Genomic DNA, 20,690 nt, shown 5'->3' with positions numbered 1-20,690 from the left:
AATTTCGTTGGAATTCATTGCTCTTTTTCTTTCTTTTCAAAGTTCTTTTTTAATTGATTTTTTTTCTTCTTAAATATTCATATTCGGCTGAATTCGTATTTTAAATTATTAATACTAGTCATCGTTTCTGGAGCATTCACACACAGCATGAGAAGAAAATAGCAGTCGCAAGTTCGGAGTTGACTGATTGAAAAACTCGCAAATCAAATTTCCATTTGCGTCTCTTAATTCTCATACGCAATGCAGTGTGAATAGTTCTTTTACTCATTGTTCCTTGTTTACGAAATATTCCTACTGCATGCAATTTGTGCATGCCTAAAGAGTCAGCCATTCTTGCTGCATGTAATTTGAGCACCTCTAATCCCCATTGAAGAAGATTGAGAACCTGATTGGTTAAATATATTCCTTCACGAAAAACATGGGCTTTTCAATCAGGCTTTTCTTCTCTCTCAATGTCGAAAGGTGCGTGAATTTTATGCAGTCAAAACAGTAATGCAGTGCAAGAAGTTTGTAAGTTGAAGTTAATGTAATCGAAGTTCAGAGCAAAAGAAAATTTCAATATCATTGAACTTGTAACTGTAAACTGTTTAACATAAGGAAAAGTATCTAAAATGTAAACAAATAAATTTCTGCTTCTTAAAGCAAAGAGTTATGGTTTGACTTTAAAATCCTAGCATATTTTACTGCTCATTTCTAAACATAATAAAATTAATAAATAAACCAATCTAATAATCAAATGGTTAAGGGGAAATAGCTTTTATTGCTTTATAAATCAAGATGTTTTCTCTAGTTGAAATGAAGGATACTATTCGAATACCACCCTGGTTGTTCGAGAAACCCTTGAAAGATGCTGTAGCTGATGAACTACGTTTAAAATTTGCGAATAAGGTTTTATTTTAAACTGACCAGCTTCTCAAAAAACTAATTTGGTTTTATTTTTCTATGAAATTCACTTGATATTTTATTTATTACTCTTTTTGTATTTTATAGGTTGTATTGGATGTTGGTTTGTGTATAGCTTTGTTTGAAATAACAAAACTAGAAGAGTCATATATTTTTCCTGGAGATGGTGCATCCCATACTAGAGGTAATGAAATTATTTAATTAATTTTATAAAATTATTTAATTTTATTTATATTGTCAAATTTTCAAGTTTTTTTTTGTTTTTTTTCATTGTTTTCTTGGGTGCTACTGCTTGCCTCCTGCTGAAATCTCTTCACTTTTTTGGCTCAATTATCGATATGGAATCTCTTCAATAATAAACAATATAAGATTTTCCAAATGGCAGACTTAGATTAAGCTAAACTGCCACTGAAATTTGGTACTTTTTGGTGAAGTTAACGATATGGAATTTCTTCAATGAGGATAAATATGATATTTTCCAAGTAACGAACTTAGAAAAAACTGAAAACTTTCTGTGACCACGAAATATTAAAAAACTTTATGTATGGAATTTATTGACTCTCATAAACCAATTTCAACTTTTTTGTTGTTTTCTAATTTTGACGAAATTTGTTTGACAATCATTAATTTTTATAATTGTTTTAAATTTTTTATAACTCTGTATGCCAGCTCTCTTTACTCTTTTTTTATTGTACATACCAGCATTTTTTTCTTTAAATTTAGCAGTTTTTTGACGATATATAACTAGTTAACTTACTTTGTACTTCGCTTTCTTTGTATAGCAGGAATCTACATTTCAATGCAGAAATTTAATAAATATTTTTAGATAAATTACCACCCTCTGTTCGATTTTTAATGCCTAAAAGTCAAATACAATTTAGAATTTTTTAAAATTATTAGCAATATTATGAATTTTGCTGTGAAATTAATAAACTTCCATGAACCACAATCAGGGTTTCTTGTATAATATGTATATCTACTAAGTAGGTCGGACATAAATGGTGATGTAAATAAATAAAAAGGAAAAAAACTGGACAGGACGGTGAAAGAAATTGGAAGAAATTAAAGTTGGCAATACAGCTGTTTAAAATGAAAGCAAAGCTAAATTTAAAACTAAATTTAATGCAATACAAAAAAATTTTTACAGTACCGGAAAATTTAAAATTTTCATTATTTTTGATTATTATTTCTCTGTACTTGCATGATTGTTTTTTGATATTTTGCTTACAATCAGTTTGATTTAATTAATCATTTTAATTTTTTTAATATTATCTGTAGCTTATCAATTTCTCTCTCAGTATATTTCAGCTATGTCGTCTTTCGTCCATTCATGAATGAAGTTTTGGTTGGCAAAGTAAGAAGTTTAAACAGAGAAGGCATTTATAGTGAGTTATAAAAAGAATTCTATTATTATATCTATAAATTACTATATCTTTTGTAGTTTTTTAATTTTAGGATTTGATTTAATTTAGGAATTGATATAATCTCTTAATAATTTAAAATTATATATATTCTTTATGATTGAAGTATGAAAATAATCTTCTATTGTGTAGATAAAGTCATGTGTTTAGTGCAACATGTCCTTTCAACTTGTGTAATTAATTTAATGTAAAGTTATTGATAAATCCTAAAGAATAGGAGTATACATTGTGCTACATAGACTAAGATGAAAAATATATGTGAATAAAACACAAATCAAGTACAGAAATAAATATACTATAGTTTGGGTTCTCTAGACGAGAAGCTTTTGCAGTGTCTAAACACCAAAAAAATTACAAATTGAATTTCCTAAAAACCAAATATTTTGATGTTTAGCTGAAGAAGGTTCTTGTTTGGAGAAAAATGCAAATTTTTCAAGAAAATCGAACATATTTAATTAGGCAAAAATGTTGCTTGATTTGGTTAAGTATAAAACAAATAAAATTAAATAATTTAAATAAATGAGCTGTATATTGAATAATTTGTCTTTACTATTCTTTTTAAAATTATTACAATCGTATTGTCAAAAAACAATTAGCGAGAAATTGAAATTTCTTGTATTAAGTATAAACACAAATAACGAAAGATTTAATTTAAATATATTTATTCACAAGTGTATTAGTCAAAATCGGGAAGGCCTTCAAATTATGAGTCTAAGGCATTATGAAAAAATGGATGTATTTATTCTTCGTTTGTCAGCTATTTTTGCTAATGATACATTGTTCTCCATTGAGCAAGAATGGAACAACCCATCTTCACTTTCATCTAATTCATTTGATATCCCATATTTCTTGAATGAATAAGTGATGGTTTCTTCTGAAGCGGCCGGAGCAAAAATTTTCACATCCAAGATCCTGGCCTGTTTTTTTTTTTTTTTGAACGAATGAATGTGCCCATCTCAGGGGGGGGGCGCTCTTGAACGGTGAGATTCAGGACAAATCAGCAGGTTGTAAAGAGGCTGTACAACCTACTGAGATGAAGTCTACATCCATGTCTGGAATTTTTTAAAAATCTTTTCTGAAATAGATGGATTCCTATGAATTGTATTTCCGTAATGGATTCTGATTTGCTAAATAGTTACACTTGCCATTTTTTGAAAAAATTTATTCATTGCAATATTCATAATAAAAGATATTTATTTTTTAAATTTGAACATATATTTATAATTAGTTGGTCACTTTTATATTTCATATTTTTCTATGACATGCTTCATTATGTTGATAGTTTTATTTGAAAAGTAGTTGTATTATCTTTTAATTTTTGTAATGTTATGGGGCATTATGAAAATCAGTAATTAAGAGTATTTGATTAACAGTCAAAATTAATATACTCACTTGTTATATTTTTATAAATTAGAAAGAAATGTATATTTTTCAAAATATGCATTATTAGTAAACAAAGTTTTTGATTGATAGTAAAAACTAATATACTCACTTATTATATTTTTACAAATCAGATATGTTTATGCATATTTCATAAATTGTAATTTGGACATTTTGTTTGGTAAAAACTGGAATCAACTAGTTGATACTCTTTTATCCAACAAAAACCAGATTTTGCGTGAATTGTTTTTACCTGTTTTTGGCACAGTTTTCCCATCTGTACTAAGACATCTGTATCTGTCCCAGGACAGTTTCTTGCTATTTTAAGATGTTTTCATTTAAGGTGCCTGAAGACTCTCTTTTTTTTTAAAAGAATCTTATAGATTTTTTTCTATTCAATTTTCATAGATTTGAAAATAATTCATTACACAACAATATTTATAAATAATTATGTTATAAATCTGTAAATTATATAAAAAAGATGATTTAAATATTTTTAACGTTGCAATGATTTTTTTCTTACAGTTACTTTAGGATTTTTTGATGACATTTTTATTCCAAAAGATTATCTGCAAACACCATCAAAATTGTATCCTTTCCAATTTTGAATATTTATGAAAATTTGTTTGAATTACTTTTGTTTTATTTGTAATAATTTATTGATTACTGTCATTTTTTAATTATTGTAATTTTGTTTGTATTTTTTATATTAATTAATGAGTACTGCGTTTCTCAGACTCTAAAATATTTAGTCTCTAAATTTTAAGTTGCTCGTTATCCAAGTAATATTTATTTTTAAGTAGACTTAAAATTCAATTTTAATGTTCTTATATACTGTTTTTATATTTTAAGAATAAAATATAATTTAAGTAGTGAAAACACAGTTAAAATAGTATATATCAATGTTATAATAAAATCTGCAATTTCTTTAAAACTATGATAAATTTATCTTATTGTAACTAAAGGATTTATCCAAAAGGACAGGGTATATTTTGTGCTACATAGATTAAAGTGAAATATGTGATGAAAGTATAAATATATACTAGACATACTAGAAAGATCATTTACTCAGTTTTATCAAAATATGGAGTGATTCCCAGAAATCAAGTTCAGTAGATGAGCATTGTTGAATGATTTTAAGATAAAAACTCAATCCTATATTTAGAATTCAAACTATATTCCAACTGTATGAAAGATTGATCTTCCATTGCTCTGCGCTGTTTAAATTTTTATCTTAGGTTTGAGTTTTCTTCTATTTAAACCATTCAACATTTCTCTTCATCTACTGTACTTGATTTAAGGGAATCAATTCATATTTTGAAAGAAATTTAGATACTGGTCTTTCTAGTGTGCCCTTTCCCAATGTAAACCTAATCTAATTTAATCTTTTGCCCCTTTGGGTTTCCCACCAAGCCCCCTCACACCTGTTTCTTATTGTCCTTTTTATTATATTGTTCTAACTTGTTGAACTGTCTTGATTGGTTAATCCATTTTGCATGTGTTAATCTTTTAATTTTTTTAATGTCATTTGATGTTTAGATACTGAGGAAGGTTCTTGTTTAGAGAACCAGAACTATATTATGTTTAGTTCTGTACTTGATTTCTGCTTTAATCATGTTGTTTTTCACTTTAGTCTAATGGATATAAATAGGAAATTCTCTTTTACATTTCGCCCTCATGCATTTACCATCCTAGAAGGCTATTAACTTGCAAAAGAGTCAAAAACAACATCATGTTTTGTTGTATTATTAAATCATGCCATTTGTGTTCATCATTTTTATATAGTAATCTAGACCAATTTTGCTCTAAATAAATGTTTGGAGTTTGACTAAATTGCCTCACTTCTTTACAGCTCAATTTCTATACTTTAAATTTCCTGTCAAACATTTCTAGAACTGCTTAGCACATTTAGACATTTAATGAAACTTTAGTGAGAAGTTTTTGATAACTCAATGAGTATCTTCATCATAAAGTAGATCTGAGTTTGAAAATTTTTTTTCTTCGCTTTTCTAGTCAACGTTCCAAATAAAATTAAAACTAGTAAAAAGTATCGGACATTATTAAAATTGCAATTTTATTGTCATTTCTTTTAAATTCTAGCACAGATTCTAAATTAAGTTCTAAAATCCATTTAAATTATTGAAAACATTACAAGCTGTAAATCCTAAATGATTTGATCGTTTCACATTTGCAAGCCTGACTAAAATTTTCTATTCAGTTATACAACATTCTCATTGAACAAGGGGATAAAATCTCTTTTTGGTAGAAAGGAAAAAAAAACAGGTATGTTTGTAAATATCGCAAATGCTTACCTGATTAAGGAAAGCTGTTAGTTTCTCATCATCGTCAGTGATATTTTCTTTCAGTGAAAAAAGGAGAGTTTCTTTGGTTGGTTTCTTTCAGTGTTTCTTTGGTTGTGTCTTTCTTTTACTAAAACATGTGCGAAGTAGTAAAGCTTTATTTGTTCATTTCAAAAATATTAATTTCATTTTTAATTATTAAATTATTTAGATTTTTTTTAATATTAATACACTAAGATTTTCTTTTTAATTAACATTTCTTTGCAATTTTGAATAAAATCTTTAAAACGGGACAGATTATTTGCCATAGTTTTCTATGTTCTTGTTTATGGTTATATTCTTTAATAATAACTAGTGATGAAAAATTACAAGCCTGGTTTTGGGTTTTCACAAATGAAGAAGGTGAATCTCATGATTTAATTATGGAAAAAGAAGATCCTATCAGGTAATGTTACTGATTTGTGTTTTAATCAATCTAGTTAGTAAATTCATTATTAACTAGACATTATTTAAGTTATGTGGTTTTTGAAAATAAGTAATATTTTTATCAAGTTACTTTTGAAAATGTGTAAAAAGTGCTTTTGCTAAGAATTATTTTTGCATAGTATAGCTTTGAGAAAAATTGGTTTGTTCTGCAGGAAAGCATCAAATTATAGTCTGAAATGGAGAACAACAGTTAAAGGGTTTCAAAGCTAATTTGTTATTTTGATTACGCTTTTTATCTTTTAGATTGTATTTCTGTATTTACCATTTTTTTCATCTATTAGTCCATTAGTGCACAATGAAAGTATAATTCAACAAATATCGCATATGTTCAAAAAGTTTTGTTAAAATGATATAGAATTGTAACATTAGCTTTTAATATAACATTTCGTGGGCATTATCGACCTTCTCTTAGATTTACCAATGTTAGAATTTAATAATAAAAAACTGCTAGGTAATCATTTAAAATTATATTTTTTGAATCCGCTGAAGAAATAGATTAAATTTAATTAATGATTTTTATGAAAAATTTTTTATGAAATCATAAGATTATTAAATGTAACAAAACTTTTTAAGTAGATTTTTTTTAGAAGGCATACTAAAGAAGTAGTCCATCTGAATATGAAGTGGACTTATAGAGTGTAAGAGGTGTGAGAAAAGTCTCTCAGCAATATATTATAAATTAGGGGTGCACAACCTGTGTCCCGGGGCCAGATGCACCCCGTCGACTGTTAATGTGCGGCCTATGAGGGGCTTCTAAATGCAATGTGAAATTTTTTTTAGAAAAAAAAAAAATCCAAATTTTGAATGAAATATATGTTCATCACTTTTTGGCGTGCTTAATTTGCAAAGACTCTATTATAAATCTATATTGTTTCTCAATCTCTTTTTCAATGGTTATGGCTATGGAATTTTGCCAATATTTTTAATATGATATTGCAATACAAGAATTTCTAATTTTAGTAATCACTTTTTTAACTAGCCTTACTTTTAATGATTTCATCGTAAATCCATGGAACATTTTGATCATTCTTTTGGCACTTACTATTACCAATTTCGATGCAGTTTTTAAAATCCCGAGACATTTAATATAATATTTTGACTCGTGAGTTATGAATCGCGCATTTAATAAATCACTTTTTGACTTTTTTCATTCCAGCTGATTTTATCTAAAGTCCCTGGTTATTTTTCGGCTGTTTTTACATCATATTTTGCCATAGTTTTGAAAATCTTGATATTTTTAATACGATATTGTGAATCTCAAAGTTGAATTATGCATTTAATTTTTGACTTCTCAATGCACTTTCTTTGTGTAGATTTTATTGTAAATCTAAATGATTTTTTAAGCCTTTAACTGTACCCTTTTCCACATATTTTCAAAATCTGTATTCTTACTATGATATTATTACAACACACAAGTTTTAAATCGCACATTTACATTATCTCCTTTTGACGCACTTTATTTGTGCTCATTTCATGATAAATCCAAGTTATTTTTCACCTGTTATTGCTATACGCTCCCAATTCCACATGGTTTTAAAAATTCCGATATTTTTTTTCCGATTATAATTCCGATATTGACCTGTCACCACGTCAACCATCAACACAGTAATATTGCAAGTGATTACATGTATTGCCATGTAATCACTTTTTGACATACTTTATTTGTGCGAATTTCATCATAAATTCAAGTTATTTTTCAACCATTTTTCGGCAATTGTTGCTATACACTCCCAATTCCACATGGTTTTAAAAATTCTGATATTTGTATTACAACATGCGAATGTAATTTTTGCGTATTTAAGTAATTACATATTGATATTAAACTACAATCGCTATAGCTATTTTAAATGCAATATTATTACATCACTATAATCCATTTTTAGTATAATTTATTTGTGTGCTTTTAATTGTAAGTCTGAGTTATTTTTCCATTATTTTTTCAGAAGATAGTGTTATGCTTTGCCATGAGGTTTTTAGAATCTCAATATTTTAATAATATTAGAGTTATTGCAATATGGAAAATTCGAAAAGTGGAGGAAAACTTGAATTTTAAAATTGCTCTCTGTTTGTAATTTTGTTTTCAATATTTTGTTGCTTGAGTGATTTTGTTTTGCAAAATAGAGAACGTCCGTTTTTTAATATCTATAAAACATCTAATAATTCGATATATAGGAATAATATCTGAAGTACACTACCAATTAAACATTGAATCTCATTTAGTATTATAAAAGTTTTGTTTTGATTTTTGTTTAAACTCCATAAATTTTCATTAATTAAAATATTTAATTTGAATTTATATTATTCGTTAAATATATTTGAAATGTTTTTTGTACTTTCATTCTGTGAGCATTTAATTTACGTTTTTTTCTTAGAATGTTTTGTTAAAATTTTTTTAAACTGAACCTTTGCATTTTCTGATATGATAAAAAAAATTTTTTTCATGAGATTTTATATATTTTTTTAATGAATCTATTTTTGATAAAGAGAGAATTTTTTCTTTAAAAAAATTGTCAGTTTTTTCCTTCTTGAATGAATTTTAACAATTAAAAGTCTTATTTATTTCCTTCAAATATATTGCTGAGTTAATTGATAAAAAATTCAGTGCCTAGAACACTGAAGTTCATATTAAAACTGCCATGTTTGCTGTGAACATGTCTTAATGTGTGCATGGCCCTTCTTTAATCAACCTACTGTGTAAGTTGCCTTTCACTTTAAAAAAGTTGTGAACCTCTTATGTAAAGAATGATCTGAAAATGTGTAAAGAGTTTAACTTTCTAATTGTTAAACAATCTTTATTCTTAACAAGGGGAATTCTTCTGTATTTTAAACAAGGGGAAAATATTAATTTGTTATAAATGCACGAAATAAATTAATTTACCTATTTACTTTTTAAGTATCAAAGAACTACAGAAATCTTAGCTTTGATTTGCCTGACATGGCTAGATTTTATTTAAAAATAACATTAAATTAATAAAAAATACTATTTAATCTACACACATTGTTTGCTTATTGCTTTTTATTGTTGGACCTGAAATGATATTCAGATTTTTGCCACAATAGATAACTATATAAGAAAAACTTAAAAGACAGTAAATTATGCATGTGGATGCAAAAAAATAAATAAATGAATAAAATAAAAACTAGTCATTATTTTATTTTAACTGGTATCAATTAACCTCTGTTTTTGATGTATTTTAATTTTTATCAATACTAATATCAATACACTTAAGCTCAATGCTGAAAGTGTCTACTTCAAGCCTACCTATTTGTAATTACCTACTTGTAAATCTTGACAAATTTTTTTTTTTTTTTGCATACCTTGAAAGTATATTTATCCAAAATTGAAGTAATTTTGTGAAAATTGATAAATTTATATAGTTTAAAATAGTTCCTCTTTAATTTCAGTTTTGGGCAGAACAGATAATGCATGTCAGTTGTGCAACAGTTGATAATTCTTTTTAAAATTAGAAAGATGGAAAATTGCTGTATGCATAGAAAGTCTGAAAGAACTAGTGTGGCCCTTCCCACAGATTGTGTGTGTAGATCAATTAGACATCCAACATTTTAAAGATAATTATAATTAATTTATTAAAAAATGTATTAGGGACTTGATCATCAAAATTTATGGTATTTTATTCTATTTGGTTAATAAAAATATTTGTTTAAGCGGAACATTGACTCTTCAATTATATGAGTAATTGAAAAGTCAATGTTTCTTGGTTAATTGAGTTTCCTTTTCTCTATAAATAATAATTATAGATATTTTGAAATTTTCTTTTCTTTTAATGAAACCGGAGTATCTGATACATACCATAGGGTATATTAAACCCAAATATTCCTTGTCTTATGTGATACCTACCAAAATACCTTAGAGGCCCTCTGCTTCTTCGTCTCATTCTAGGTGTAATGTTCTATGTATATATGTTTCTATGAGGCTTAGACATGATTGATTAAATAAGTACACTTAAACTAGATCAAAATATGAAAAGTCAGAAAAATTCAACACTTTCAGTAATTTATTTTTTGAATTACAGAGCAACAAAACCTAGAGGAGTAAAAAAAGCAGCATTCGTCTTTTTAGTACTAAGTATTGCTAACTGTTTATTTATGACAATGTCAGTTTAAATTTGTGAAAAAGTGTTCTCAGTTCTTATACATTTGGTTTCTTCGATACCTTGTTATTTAGTTTTCCTTTCTGATTTCAATTTGGTTTTTTACAGTCAATCAAAAACAAACTTTTAGAGTGAAAAATACATATTTAAAATGTGCCTGGTCAGCATTTTGTTATTTTCTCTTTTTATAAAATGACTAAGTCATGGTTATTATTATGAAATAAAATCCCTTTGGAATTATTGTTTTCGAATTATTCTTCTTGTGTCAGGATTTATCAATACTTGTTGAATTGCAATTCACAAACGAATTATGTATATCTTCTGAATACAAATGAAGGAAAAATTTAAGAAAACTTTAATTTAGCATTAAGTTTAGTCTTATGTACATTGCTTATAAATCATTACTAATTTTATTTAAATTTTTACTGCAAATAATTTTTGCCTAAATTAAAATACTTAATACATTTTATTTATATTTAAAATATATGTAAGGGAATTGACATTTTAATGATTAAATTATTTTTATATAGATATGTAATATAGAATGTCTCATAAGAGTCTCTCTATATTAAATCATAAGCTTAAAATAGATTCCTCTTATTAATTTTAAGATGTAGAAATTGTTCTTTCACAAAGAGTCATAAACAGTCAAGATGCCAATTAAAAGATTATTTCCTGAAGTTTAAAGCGAATAAATTCTCAGAAAAATACACATTAAGAAAATCCCAAAAATACCCTATCCTCTGAATAACATCATGTTTTGGAATAGATTAAAATCTCTAAATTTTCCCATTTGAATGGCGTTTGATTAAGTTAAGAATATTTGTACAATTAGTTCCTCTTTCGAAATCCCTGTTTAAATAGCAGGAGCCATTGAAAATGGCTCCTGCTATTTCATATTTTCATGGCTTTTTCATGTTTTCATGGTTTGATAAATCTGTGCCAAATCCCAACATTCCTGCTATGGAAGCACATCATTGTAATTCATGCAAAAATCCAACATAAGCTATTCAATAAACTTAATATGAATTAATAAGATGCCTGTTTATTTGAATTAGCCAAAGTCTCTTGGGTTTTCTATCATTTGAAGGCGTATTTGTAGGCGTATTATTATTTTTATTTGAAGGCAAATTACATTTATATTTTTTATTCTATTTAAAGATTTTGTTCAATTTCAAGTTTTGTCATATTTTATTTGAAGCCATTATTATTACCTATGTATGGTGAAACGTTTTAATTTTTGTACTCAATACTTAAAAAAAACCATTCTTAATTAGGTTTCGAGTGTTAGAAGAAACATTTGTTGACACCACCCCCACTTGTCCTGAAAGTGAAAATATGGAATCAGAAGACAAAGAGCGTAGAATTCCTTATTCTTTGACAGTAAGAATTTTTCTATTTTTTGAGTTGTACAAAGTAGAACAAGTGTTTAATAACATTTATGTGTGTGTGTGTTTTTGTATCTTTCTTGAAGCTTTTTTAAAATACAGTGGAGCATCGTTTATACGACGATCACTTATACGACGTTTACATTTATACGACGTTTTAGTGTGGTCCCAAATCATTCCTATTCATTTTAATGTAAAAATATATCGTTTATACGACGCACAGAATCGGTTATACGTCNAGAAATACCCTATCCTCTGAATAACATCATGTTTTGGAATATATTAAAATCTCTAAATTTTCCCATTTGAATGGCGTTTGATTAAGTTAAGAATATTTGTGCAAGCAATTCCTCTTTCGAAATCCCTGTTTAAATAGCAGGAGCCATTGAAAATGGCTCCAGCTATTTCATATTTTTATGGCTTTTTCATATTTTCATGGCTTAATAAATCTGTGCCAAATCCTGCTATGGAAACACATCATTGTAATTCATGCAAAAATTCAATTTATAATTCAATAATAGATGCCTGTTTATTTGAATTACCAAAGTCTCTTGGATTTTCTAGACTTTTAAGGCATATTATTACATATGTATTTATATTCTTTATTCTATATAAAAATTTTGCTCAGTTTCAAGTTTTGTCATATTTTGTTTGAAACCATTATTACTACCTATGTATGGTGAAGCGTTTTAATTTTTGTATTCAATACTTAAAAAAAACTATTCTTTATTAGGTTTCGAGTGTTAGAAGAAACATTTGTTGACACCACCCCCACTTGTCCTGAAAGTGAAAATATGGAATCAGAAGACAAAGAGCGTAGAATTCCTTATTCTTTGACGGTGAGAATTTTTCTATTTTTTGAGTCGTACAAAGTAGAACAAGTGTTTAATAACATTTATGTGTGTGTGTTTTAGTATCTTTCTTGAAGTTTTTTTAAAATATATTTTAAACACAAAACCATTATTATTTTTAAGTAAAATGTAAAATGCACTTACTCAATTTTGTAAAATACTTTATTTTGCACACAGTTAGTTTTTATCATTTTTTTTTATAATTTATTGTATTTAGTTTTCATTGGTGAAACTTCTTGGTGTGGGTAGGGGTGTCTTCTTATCCTAAACCTGGATATTGTGACCCTGGATTACACCAGTGGCCTTTTATTTATGGCTTTATTTCCATTGTTTTTCACTTTAGTCTAGGTTAAACTAAGTACACCCTATCTTTTTAGATCTCTTTTATATATTCAATGATAGGCTTTAAAAATTATTTTGGTTACTCAAAATTTTTAAATTTTAGCTTTCTCTAATTATATTTATGATTAACAACTCGGAATATTATTATATGTAATTAAAGATCTAAGGGACATTTTGCATAATTTAGGTATACCAGCTTTAGAAAACTTAGCACAACAGAAAGAATCTGTTTAAAAAAACATTTTTACATATATTACTTTTAGAAAAATATTTCCGAGAAGTTCAAATACGAACGATTTACTGTGTAAGAAACTTTTCAAGGCAAATTTTGTTTCTCCCCCATTGGTAATTTAAAATTTGAAGTATAGAAAAATTAGAGTTCTGGTTAACCAAAAATAAACCATGAAGTTTTAAATGCTGAAAAAAAAGTTTTCAAAATTTAAACAAATTATAGCAAAATTACTTCCCCATTACCTAACACTGAGTTTTCCTACTATAACGTGTTTGCGTTTTGATATTTTGGAAACATTTTTTCTGCATTTAAAATGACCTTACCTGAACTATTTTTTTCCTTCTAGATTTCAACATTTAAATTATAAATGGAGGTGAAACAAAATTCCCCAAGAACAGTTTTTTACTACAGTGTAGCATCCTCTTTAGATAAATATCTTCTACTGTAATTTATAGAAAAAACTCTAAACTGATGTTTTTTGTGAGAAATTTATAAGATATTAGATTTTAAATTTTATACATTTTACAAACTATATTGCGTAGAATAATTTGTCCAGAGTGTTATGCGCTTTATTTATTTAAAAAAAAATTATTTTGGAATGGGAAAAAAAGGGACATATTAGAAGTTGCCGCTTAAGATTACTTATTCTACTGTAAAGCAATGGAAAAAAATTTTGTTTTCGAATAGAATAATTTTTTTTTTTAAAAATTCAAACATTCTCTAATTGGAATAGAATAACTTCAAAATCTCTTCACAATAACTTCAAAATTTGATTATTGAAGTAATAATATTGTTGTTTTTATAATGAATTATTCTTTGTTATATAAAATCTTTTAGATCAAATTTAACTCTTTTTAATTATTGAAATATTTAAATAATATTTTCTTTTTATAGGGATCAGTAAATGAACCAGGCTTAGGTCTATTGGAATGGTGGAGTTGAAAGTGTATGGTTATTTTTGTAGAAACGAATCACATTATGTGCCATTAAATGCAAGAACAATATCATCCTGCATTTTGTGGACTACTTTTTTGATGTTAGCCTTATGGTGACTACCATTTAAATGATATATTTTCATATCACATTTGTACATATATTTGAGATTTGTATACAACATTGAAAAGTATTAAAATGACAAAGTCATAAATTCGAAATATTTATTTACAATGTTTAACAATACATTATATATTTATATTTGTGCCTTTAGTTACATTCATTAAATATTGCATGAAATATCACACCTTTAATATCATCTGTCTTGCAGAGATAGATCTAGAAGATATTATATACATAGAAATATACTATAATCATTATATACATTTGTAACTATTTTTACATCAGAATATACTAGATATTTCAAGATTGAAATAGCTAATTACATTTTCAGGTTTTTCACTCTGCAATATCAATTGTTCTCTTATATTACATTCTTTATCTTATTTATTCTTTTGAACACTGACATACATTTCCAAAATAAGAAATTTTATACAGTCATAAATTTTTACTTACACATTGTGCTCATATTTTTAAATGCTTTGGAAAGTTTACAAACTCTAGTTCTATATCACATGGAATAATTGTTTTTTCAAGTATGTTTTATTAAATCCTAAATATAAGGGAGGTTGTCAAGTTTTTATAACGTTAACCCATAATAACTCTTAAATTCCATTAATAAATTTTGAATGGAATTTAAATGATATTTATTCAAATTTTAAAATGTTTTTAAATTCAAACTACAAATCCTTAAAAAAATATTTTATTAATGTATTTTAAATTTTCCTATTAATGTTTTAAAGTGTCCTTTTTTCATAAGTTACAGTAAAAAAAAAAAAAATTATAATTTGACACCCATTTAAATTTTGTTCAAAAGTTTTACTTTTCCATAATATTTTTTTGTTTGTATAATTCTGAATAAATGTCGTTGTTACAAATTTTAATTGGAAGTATCGTTACTTATAATAAGAAGAAATATTATAAATTTAAATTGACTGTATCTCTACGAGTAATAAAAAATAATTAGAAAATTAAATGTAACATATCTCTACAAAGAAATAATAAGATTATTAAAGAAATGAATTGAATTTTTTGAAAATTTTGCTTTTGTACAGCTTCAGTTTAATGTAAATGTTTCAGCAATTTTGTAGAAATACATTGTTCTCCTATAAATGTTAAAAAATAAAAAATTAGTATCATAAAATGAGCAACTGCAAATTTATTCCTATTCAGATGTCATATTTTGAGCTGAGCAAAACAGAAATTTATTTAATTATAAAAATTAGTGAAATATGATTTAGTTTTTTTTAAATTGTTTTTTTAGAACAAGTAGATAAATGAACATATCTAACTATTAATATTATAAAATATCTAAATATTTTGGTTTAGTTAATTAAATTTTATAATAAATGAATATCAATAATTAATTAGTTGTAGGGGAAAAAAATCTACTTTGATTTAAACATATATATTTATTTGTGTGAATTTCTTCTTATTTTAGAATTTGATAATTGTAGACGTTGAATATAGAATAAATATAAAGAATTTATTGGGAAACAACGTGTGTAGCTCTAAGATAATTTAGCTGTTAAACATCTTAGCTACACCTAAATTATTTCTTTTACTTACTAAAACATTATTAAGTTATATAATATTTTTTAGTTTTATTATGCATTTTCCCCTTTTCATTTTCGAATTTTAAATTTTTAATTAATTTTTAAAATGTGCAATTTATATTTATTTAATAAATAAAAAAAATTAATAAAAATTTGCAATTTTTTGTTGATTGCAATTATATTATCTAAACTAACTCATACCTGTCAACTTTATTAAAATTACTTAAAAAGTTAATTAATTTTTTATTTAAACCTAACAGGCTAAGGTGAAGACATAATAAATCGTCTTTGTTATAGTTTCTAAAAACTGATTTTAAAATGAATAAAATATTTTTATATTTCTAATAAAAGCAATTCATTTTTTTCTGGTGAAAATTATTTTACAAAAAATTACTGAAGTTGGGAAAGTAGCTTAAGAATAAATTTTCTTGTGTATAAAAATTGTCATTTTAATTATATGATTTGGTTTTAACCTAATTATTTAAAAGTAACTTAAAATAATTGTATTTTTTAATTTTAAACTGCTAAACAGCTGTAAAGTAACAGCTTAAAGTGAGATTATATGAAATTTAATTGAAGTAAAAAAAATATATTAAAATAATTTGAATTAATTTTAATTTATTTAGTTAATTAAACTACTTCTAAAATTATTATTAAAATTTATTCAAAAAAATTTATTTTAAAATGAAAATATTAAAATGTATCTTAAAAAAATATTTTTTTTAATCGCTGCATCTTTAAGTAAGATTTCTATTTGTGCAGTTGACAGGCATGCTAACTGTATCACTCAACTGTCACTAACATATCTAACATTAAATATTTCCTCTCTGGTTTGCTATACACATTGGAAGACCACAGAAAGTAAATTTTCTTTTAAATTCAATATTTATCTACATAAATGTTTGGTCAGCTTTTTACGTATATACGGCATTAAACACAAATAGCATGAATGTGGTTTTGAATCTAATAAATTCGTTTTACTATTCTAATCTTCAAATTTAAATTACTAAATTTAAATTACTATTAAACAGTTTATTATTATTTTTTATCTATGTTAAAATAAAATTTTAAGCTACTTTTTATATTTGTTTTTTTTTCTATATTAGTGATGCACAACCTGTAGCTCAGAGGACAAATGTGTCATTCAAATGGTTTATATGCAGCTTATTGCCCTCTAGCTAAGAAATAATTTGAAAAGTCTTCTAAAAAATTTTTGTAATTTAAAAAAAAAATCTAGATTTAAAAAAAAAAGAAGAAATTCTAAATTTTTTAAAAGGAAATTCGTTTAATCATAAGGTTTTTAAAGCAGATATAGTTAGTTCAAGGGTTTATTTTAAAAATAAAATTATTTTTCTATAACAATATGCAATTTTTTGTAGGTAAATTAAGTGCTTGTTTGTCTCAATATTCTTGCACTTAAATGTAGTATTTGCAAAATATAATGGTCACTACTGGCCATCAAGTGACTAAACATAACAAATGGCAAAAAAAGAATTGCCAGCTAATTGCCACCTTTTTTGTCGAAAATGCTTCCCATGTACATTTTTTAATGAATATAGAATTGGGAATATTTTTATAATATTCTTAAAATTACTTTATGTATGTAACCTTATTTCTTAACATTTTTTTCTTTATTTCCTTGTAATGTTAACCATATTTTAAAAAACTCCTTACTTTATTAATATCAAAAATTTTTTAAATTATTTAAAATTTCCAATTGTTAAAAATGCTACAACTGCTATCCATTAGTCAAAATAATGTAATTTTGTCCTATATAAAGTAATAATAAATACAAACGTATTGAAAATTTTATAATTATTTGTTAGATTTTTAATTTAATTCTAAAAGTGAATCAATTCAGTAGTTTTCATAGTAGTAATTAAATTGCTTTTGGCATAATTTTTCGAATCATTGCTACTTTCAAAAGCTCAAATATATAGCCGGTGGGCTTCCTCTAAACAAAGATTATGCACCACTATTTTATATCATTGTATGGACTAAAGAAATATTTAGAAAATAGAATATTCTAAAGGAATTAGTTTTTCTAATTTCAGTTCAACTACAATCTTTTTCCTAATTATTTACTTAATCTGACCAAAATTACTCTTTTATAACAAATTATGCATTGAAGTTAAAGGATTTGTTTTTCATGTATGTACATTTGCGAATTCCTTCTAGCTAGTAAATTTATAAAACATTTTTTAAAGCTAAAATTTAAATTCATAATTGTTATAAGACACTAGTTGTTTGAGATTGGTTTGAACTTTAAGAAAATACATCTTTTTTTTAAGATAAGAAAAAGGTGTTCGGGCTGTTTTGCACAGGTAGATTTTTTTAAAAATGAAATTTAAGTTTTAATTTTCTGTAGCAGAGCACTTGTTATTGAATTATGTTTTAAACACTTAAGAAGTTCTTACTGCTGTTTTTTAAGAGCGCTTTAAAAAGCAATTGTGATATTGCCAAAAATATTTTCTTTGTTAAAAGGGTTTGACAAACATTAAAAAAAGCATGAAAAATAGACCGCAAAAAATCTGGTGTCATAATAATTGCTAGTTACTATATTTACCATATTTTTCTATGGGATCTGTATTATTTTTGTTTTATATGTGGGGTTATGTTTTTTTTTATTAGATTTATTTTTAATTTACTGATATATTAGGTAGTGAGAAAACATTTTTCAAGTAGATTAAAAAAATGCTTAGTTTTATAAATCATATGATTCTTGTTATTTTAATTCTTTTTTTAATTTGCATGATTCATATGATACTTGTGCCTTGCCATAAATGAAAGAAATTATTTACATGATTTTTATTGTTTTACATTTTAAGCTATGTTTTATGTCTTAAAAGTTGTCATTTTTGCTATTAAAATTGATTGAACTAACAATTTATTCTAAGCATACAAGAATATTTGAATTTGAAGTAAAATAATTTTTAATTAACTTATTTGCTATTTAATTAAATTATTTGCTATTTAATTAAATTATTTGCTATTTAATTAAATTATTTGCTATTTAATTAAATTATTTGCTTTTTTACTATTTATTTTGTGAAATCATTCTGTTACTTTGAAAACTAGCAAGCTTTCGATTAATATAGATTAAGATGGGATGCATGATAAAAATGTCTGTGAATATTTAAACATACTGTATGTAACACAGTTCTCACAGAAAAATAGGTTATTTTTTAGTAACTATCGTACAGTGAAACCTCCAGGAAAGACTACTTTTGGGACACGCAGAAGTTTTTCCATAAACTTCGTGTTGAAGGAAGCCTTTAAGAGGGGCCATCAAAACCTTTTCCACAGACCGAAAAAACCTCTGCACTAAATGCGGAAAAGTCAAATAAGGAAACACGAAAAAATACCAAAGTCAAAAATATTAACAAAACAAATAAGTGGATTCAAATGTGTTCAAAATATTTGTGAGTGGCTCTTATTTAGAGAGCTCTTTTTGACAATCTCTGAAAAAGATTGACAACCTCATGTTGCAGTCAGTGTGTACTAGACGCATTGCTATTAATGATTCATTATTGGAGTTGAAAGTTAAATTAGAAAAAAAGTTATTTTCGATAAAACTAAACATCTCGAACAAATAACAATTGTTCGAGATGTTTAGTTTTGAACATGAGATGTTTAGGTTTGAAACAATGAAGCAAAAAATATTAACAAAACAAATAAGTAGATTCAAATGTGTTCAAAATATTTGTGAGTGGCTCCCATTTAGAGAGCTCTTTTTGACAATCTCTGAAAGAGATTGACAACCTCATGTTGCAGTCAGTGTGTACTAGACACAATACTATTAATGATTTAGAGTTGAAAGTTAAATTAGAAAAAAAATTATTTTCCAAAAAGCTAAGCGTCTTAAACAAATAAACATCTCATTTTTTTAAAGCAAACTAATGTTTCTGATAAACAATTAAAAACTAACTTAAACATTACTATAATTGTTTATTTATTTTAAAATAGTTCTATCATTCTCAATTGGTAAATTGGTTTTTACTCATAATTATATCAGTAAAGGTCATTGTTATTGACGCTAAATTTTATTCATCAATCCGGTTTTCATGACGCCAAAACTAGTGGGTTTTCTGCACCAAGAAAACGATGCTGAGTAAAATTGAAATTGCTTGCAAAGAATTCCTGCACCTTCGATAACATTTTGAAGTCAATGAATTCAACAACCAACCTCCATTAACGACCATTTTACTGTGGAACAGAGAGTGGCCACTCCCGAGAGGCTTCACTGTATATACATATTTAAAATAATGTAGCTTTAATTATTTTTATGCTGATAGATAATGTTTGGTAGTAATTATTTTGATTGATAGTATAATTACATAATTTATTCAATAATGAGACAACGAGGCAAGTTTTGATGTAAATACTGTACTAGTTCTTTTGAAGCGCCCCTGCAATTGGTTAATTCTAGCTCTTGAAGGTGCCGTAGCTGTGTCAATGTTGATAATCCGTTTGCTGTAACCAATGAACAACCTGGAACACAATTAGAAATAAAATTGATTGCATGTATTTCTTGCTAAGATACATTGGCAGTGCTGTGCAATTTGAAATTTAATGTTACACAAATGAACTTTTTTTATTTATTTAAGTGCGCAAAATAAAATTAATAAATAAACAAACATCCGAGTTACTTTTGGTCTGATAATCG

The 20,690-nt window shown here is 25.8% G+C and overlaps 2 protein-coding genes across 2 annotated transcripts in view; one reads left to right on the top strand and one right to left on the bottom strand.

Moving 5' to 3' along the window:
- The first annotated feature begins 433 nt into the window (after nt 1-433).
- On the top strand, nt 434-14,562 carry LOC107452718 (RNA polymerase III subunit H). The gene is made up of 7 exons (XM_043057165.2): nt 434-888; nt 991-1,087; nt 2,202-2,288; nt 4,230-4,293; nt 6,360-6,449; nt 11,880-11,985; nt 14,310-14,562. Exons 1-7 carry the CDS (start codon nt 778-780, stop codon nt 14,355-14,357), a joined length of 603 nt encoding a protein of 200 aa, XP_042913099.1. The 5' UTR covers nt 434-777; the 3' UTR covers nt 14,358-14,562.
- Nucleotides 14,563-17,594: 3,032 nt separating this feature from the next.
- The window catches only part of LOC107452733 (F-box/LRR-repeat protein 16-like), a 72,285-nt gene continuing 69,189 nt past the window's right edge, over nt 17,595-20,690 (bottom strand). The window contains exon 4 of the mRNA XM_071177686.1: nt 17,595-20,515. Within this exon, the coding sequence (XP_071033787.1) occupies nt 20,367-20,515 (149 nt within the window). The 3' untranslated portion in view covers nt 17,595-20,366. The remainder of the gene's footprint in view (nt 20,516-20,690) is intronic.

Source organism: Parasteatoda tepidariorum, chromosome 2 (genome assembly GCF_043381705.1).
Source record: "Parasteatoda tepidariorum isolate YZ-2023 chromosome 2, CAS_Ptep_4.0, whole genome shotgun sequence".
NCBI classification, from domain to species: domain Eukaryota; kingdom Metazoa; phylum Arthropoda; class Arachnida; order Araneae; family Theridiidae; genus Parasteatoda; species Parasteatoda tepidariorum.
Note: the sequence above shows the minus strand (reverse complement) of the source record. Positions and strands in the feature narration are given on the sequence as shown.

Coding starts and splice junctions, on each gene's coding strand:
- LOC107452718 (XM_043057165.2), top strand. CDS start 778: ATGTTTTCTCTAGTTGAAATGAAGGATACTATTCGAATACCACCCTGG. Junction 889..990: donor GTTTAAAATTTGCGAATAAG/GTTTTATTTTAA, acceptor TGTATTTTATAG/GTTGTATTGGATGTTGGTTT. Junction 11,986..14,309: donor GAATTCCTTATTCTTTGACA/GTAAGAATTTTT, acceptor TTCTTTTTATAG/GGATCAGTAAATGAACCAGG.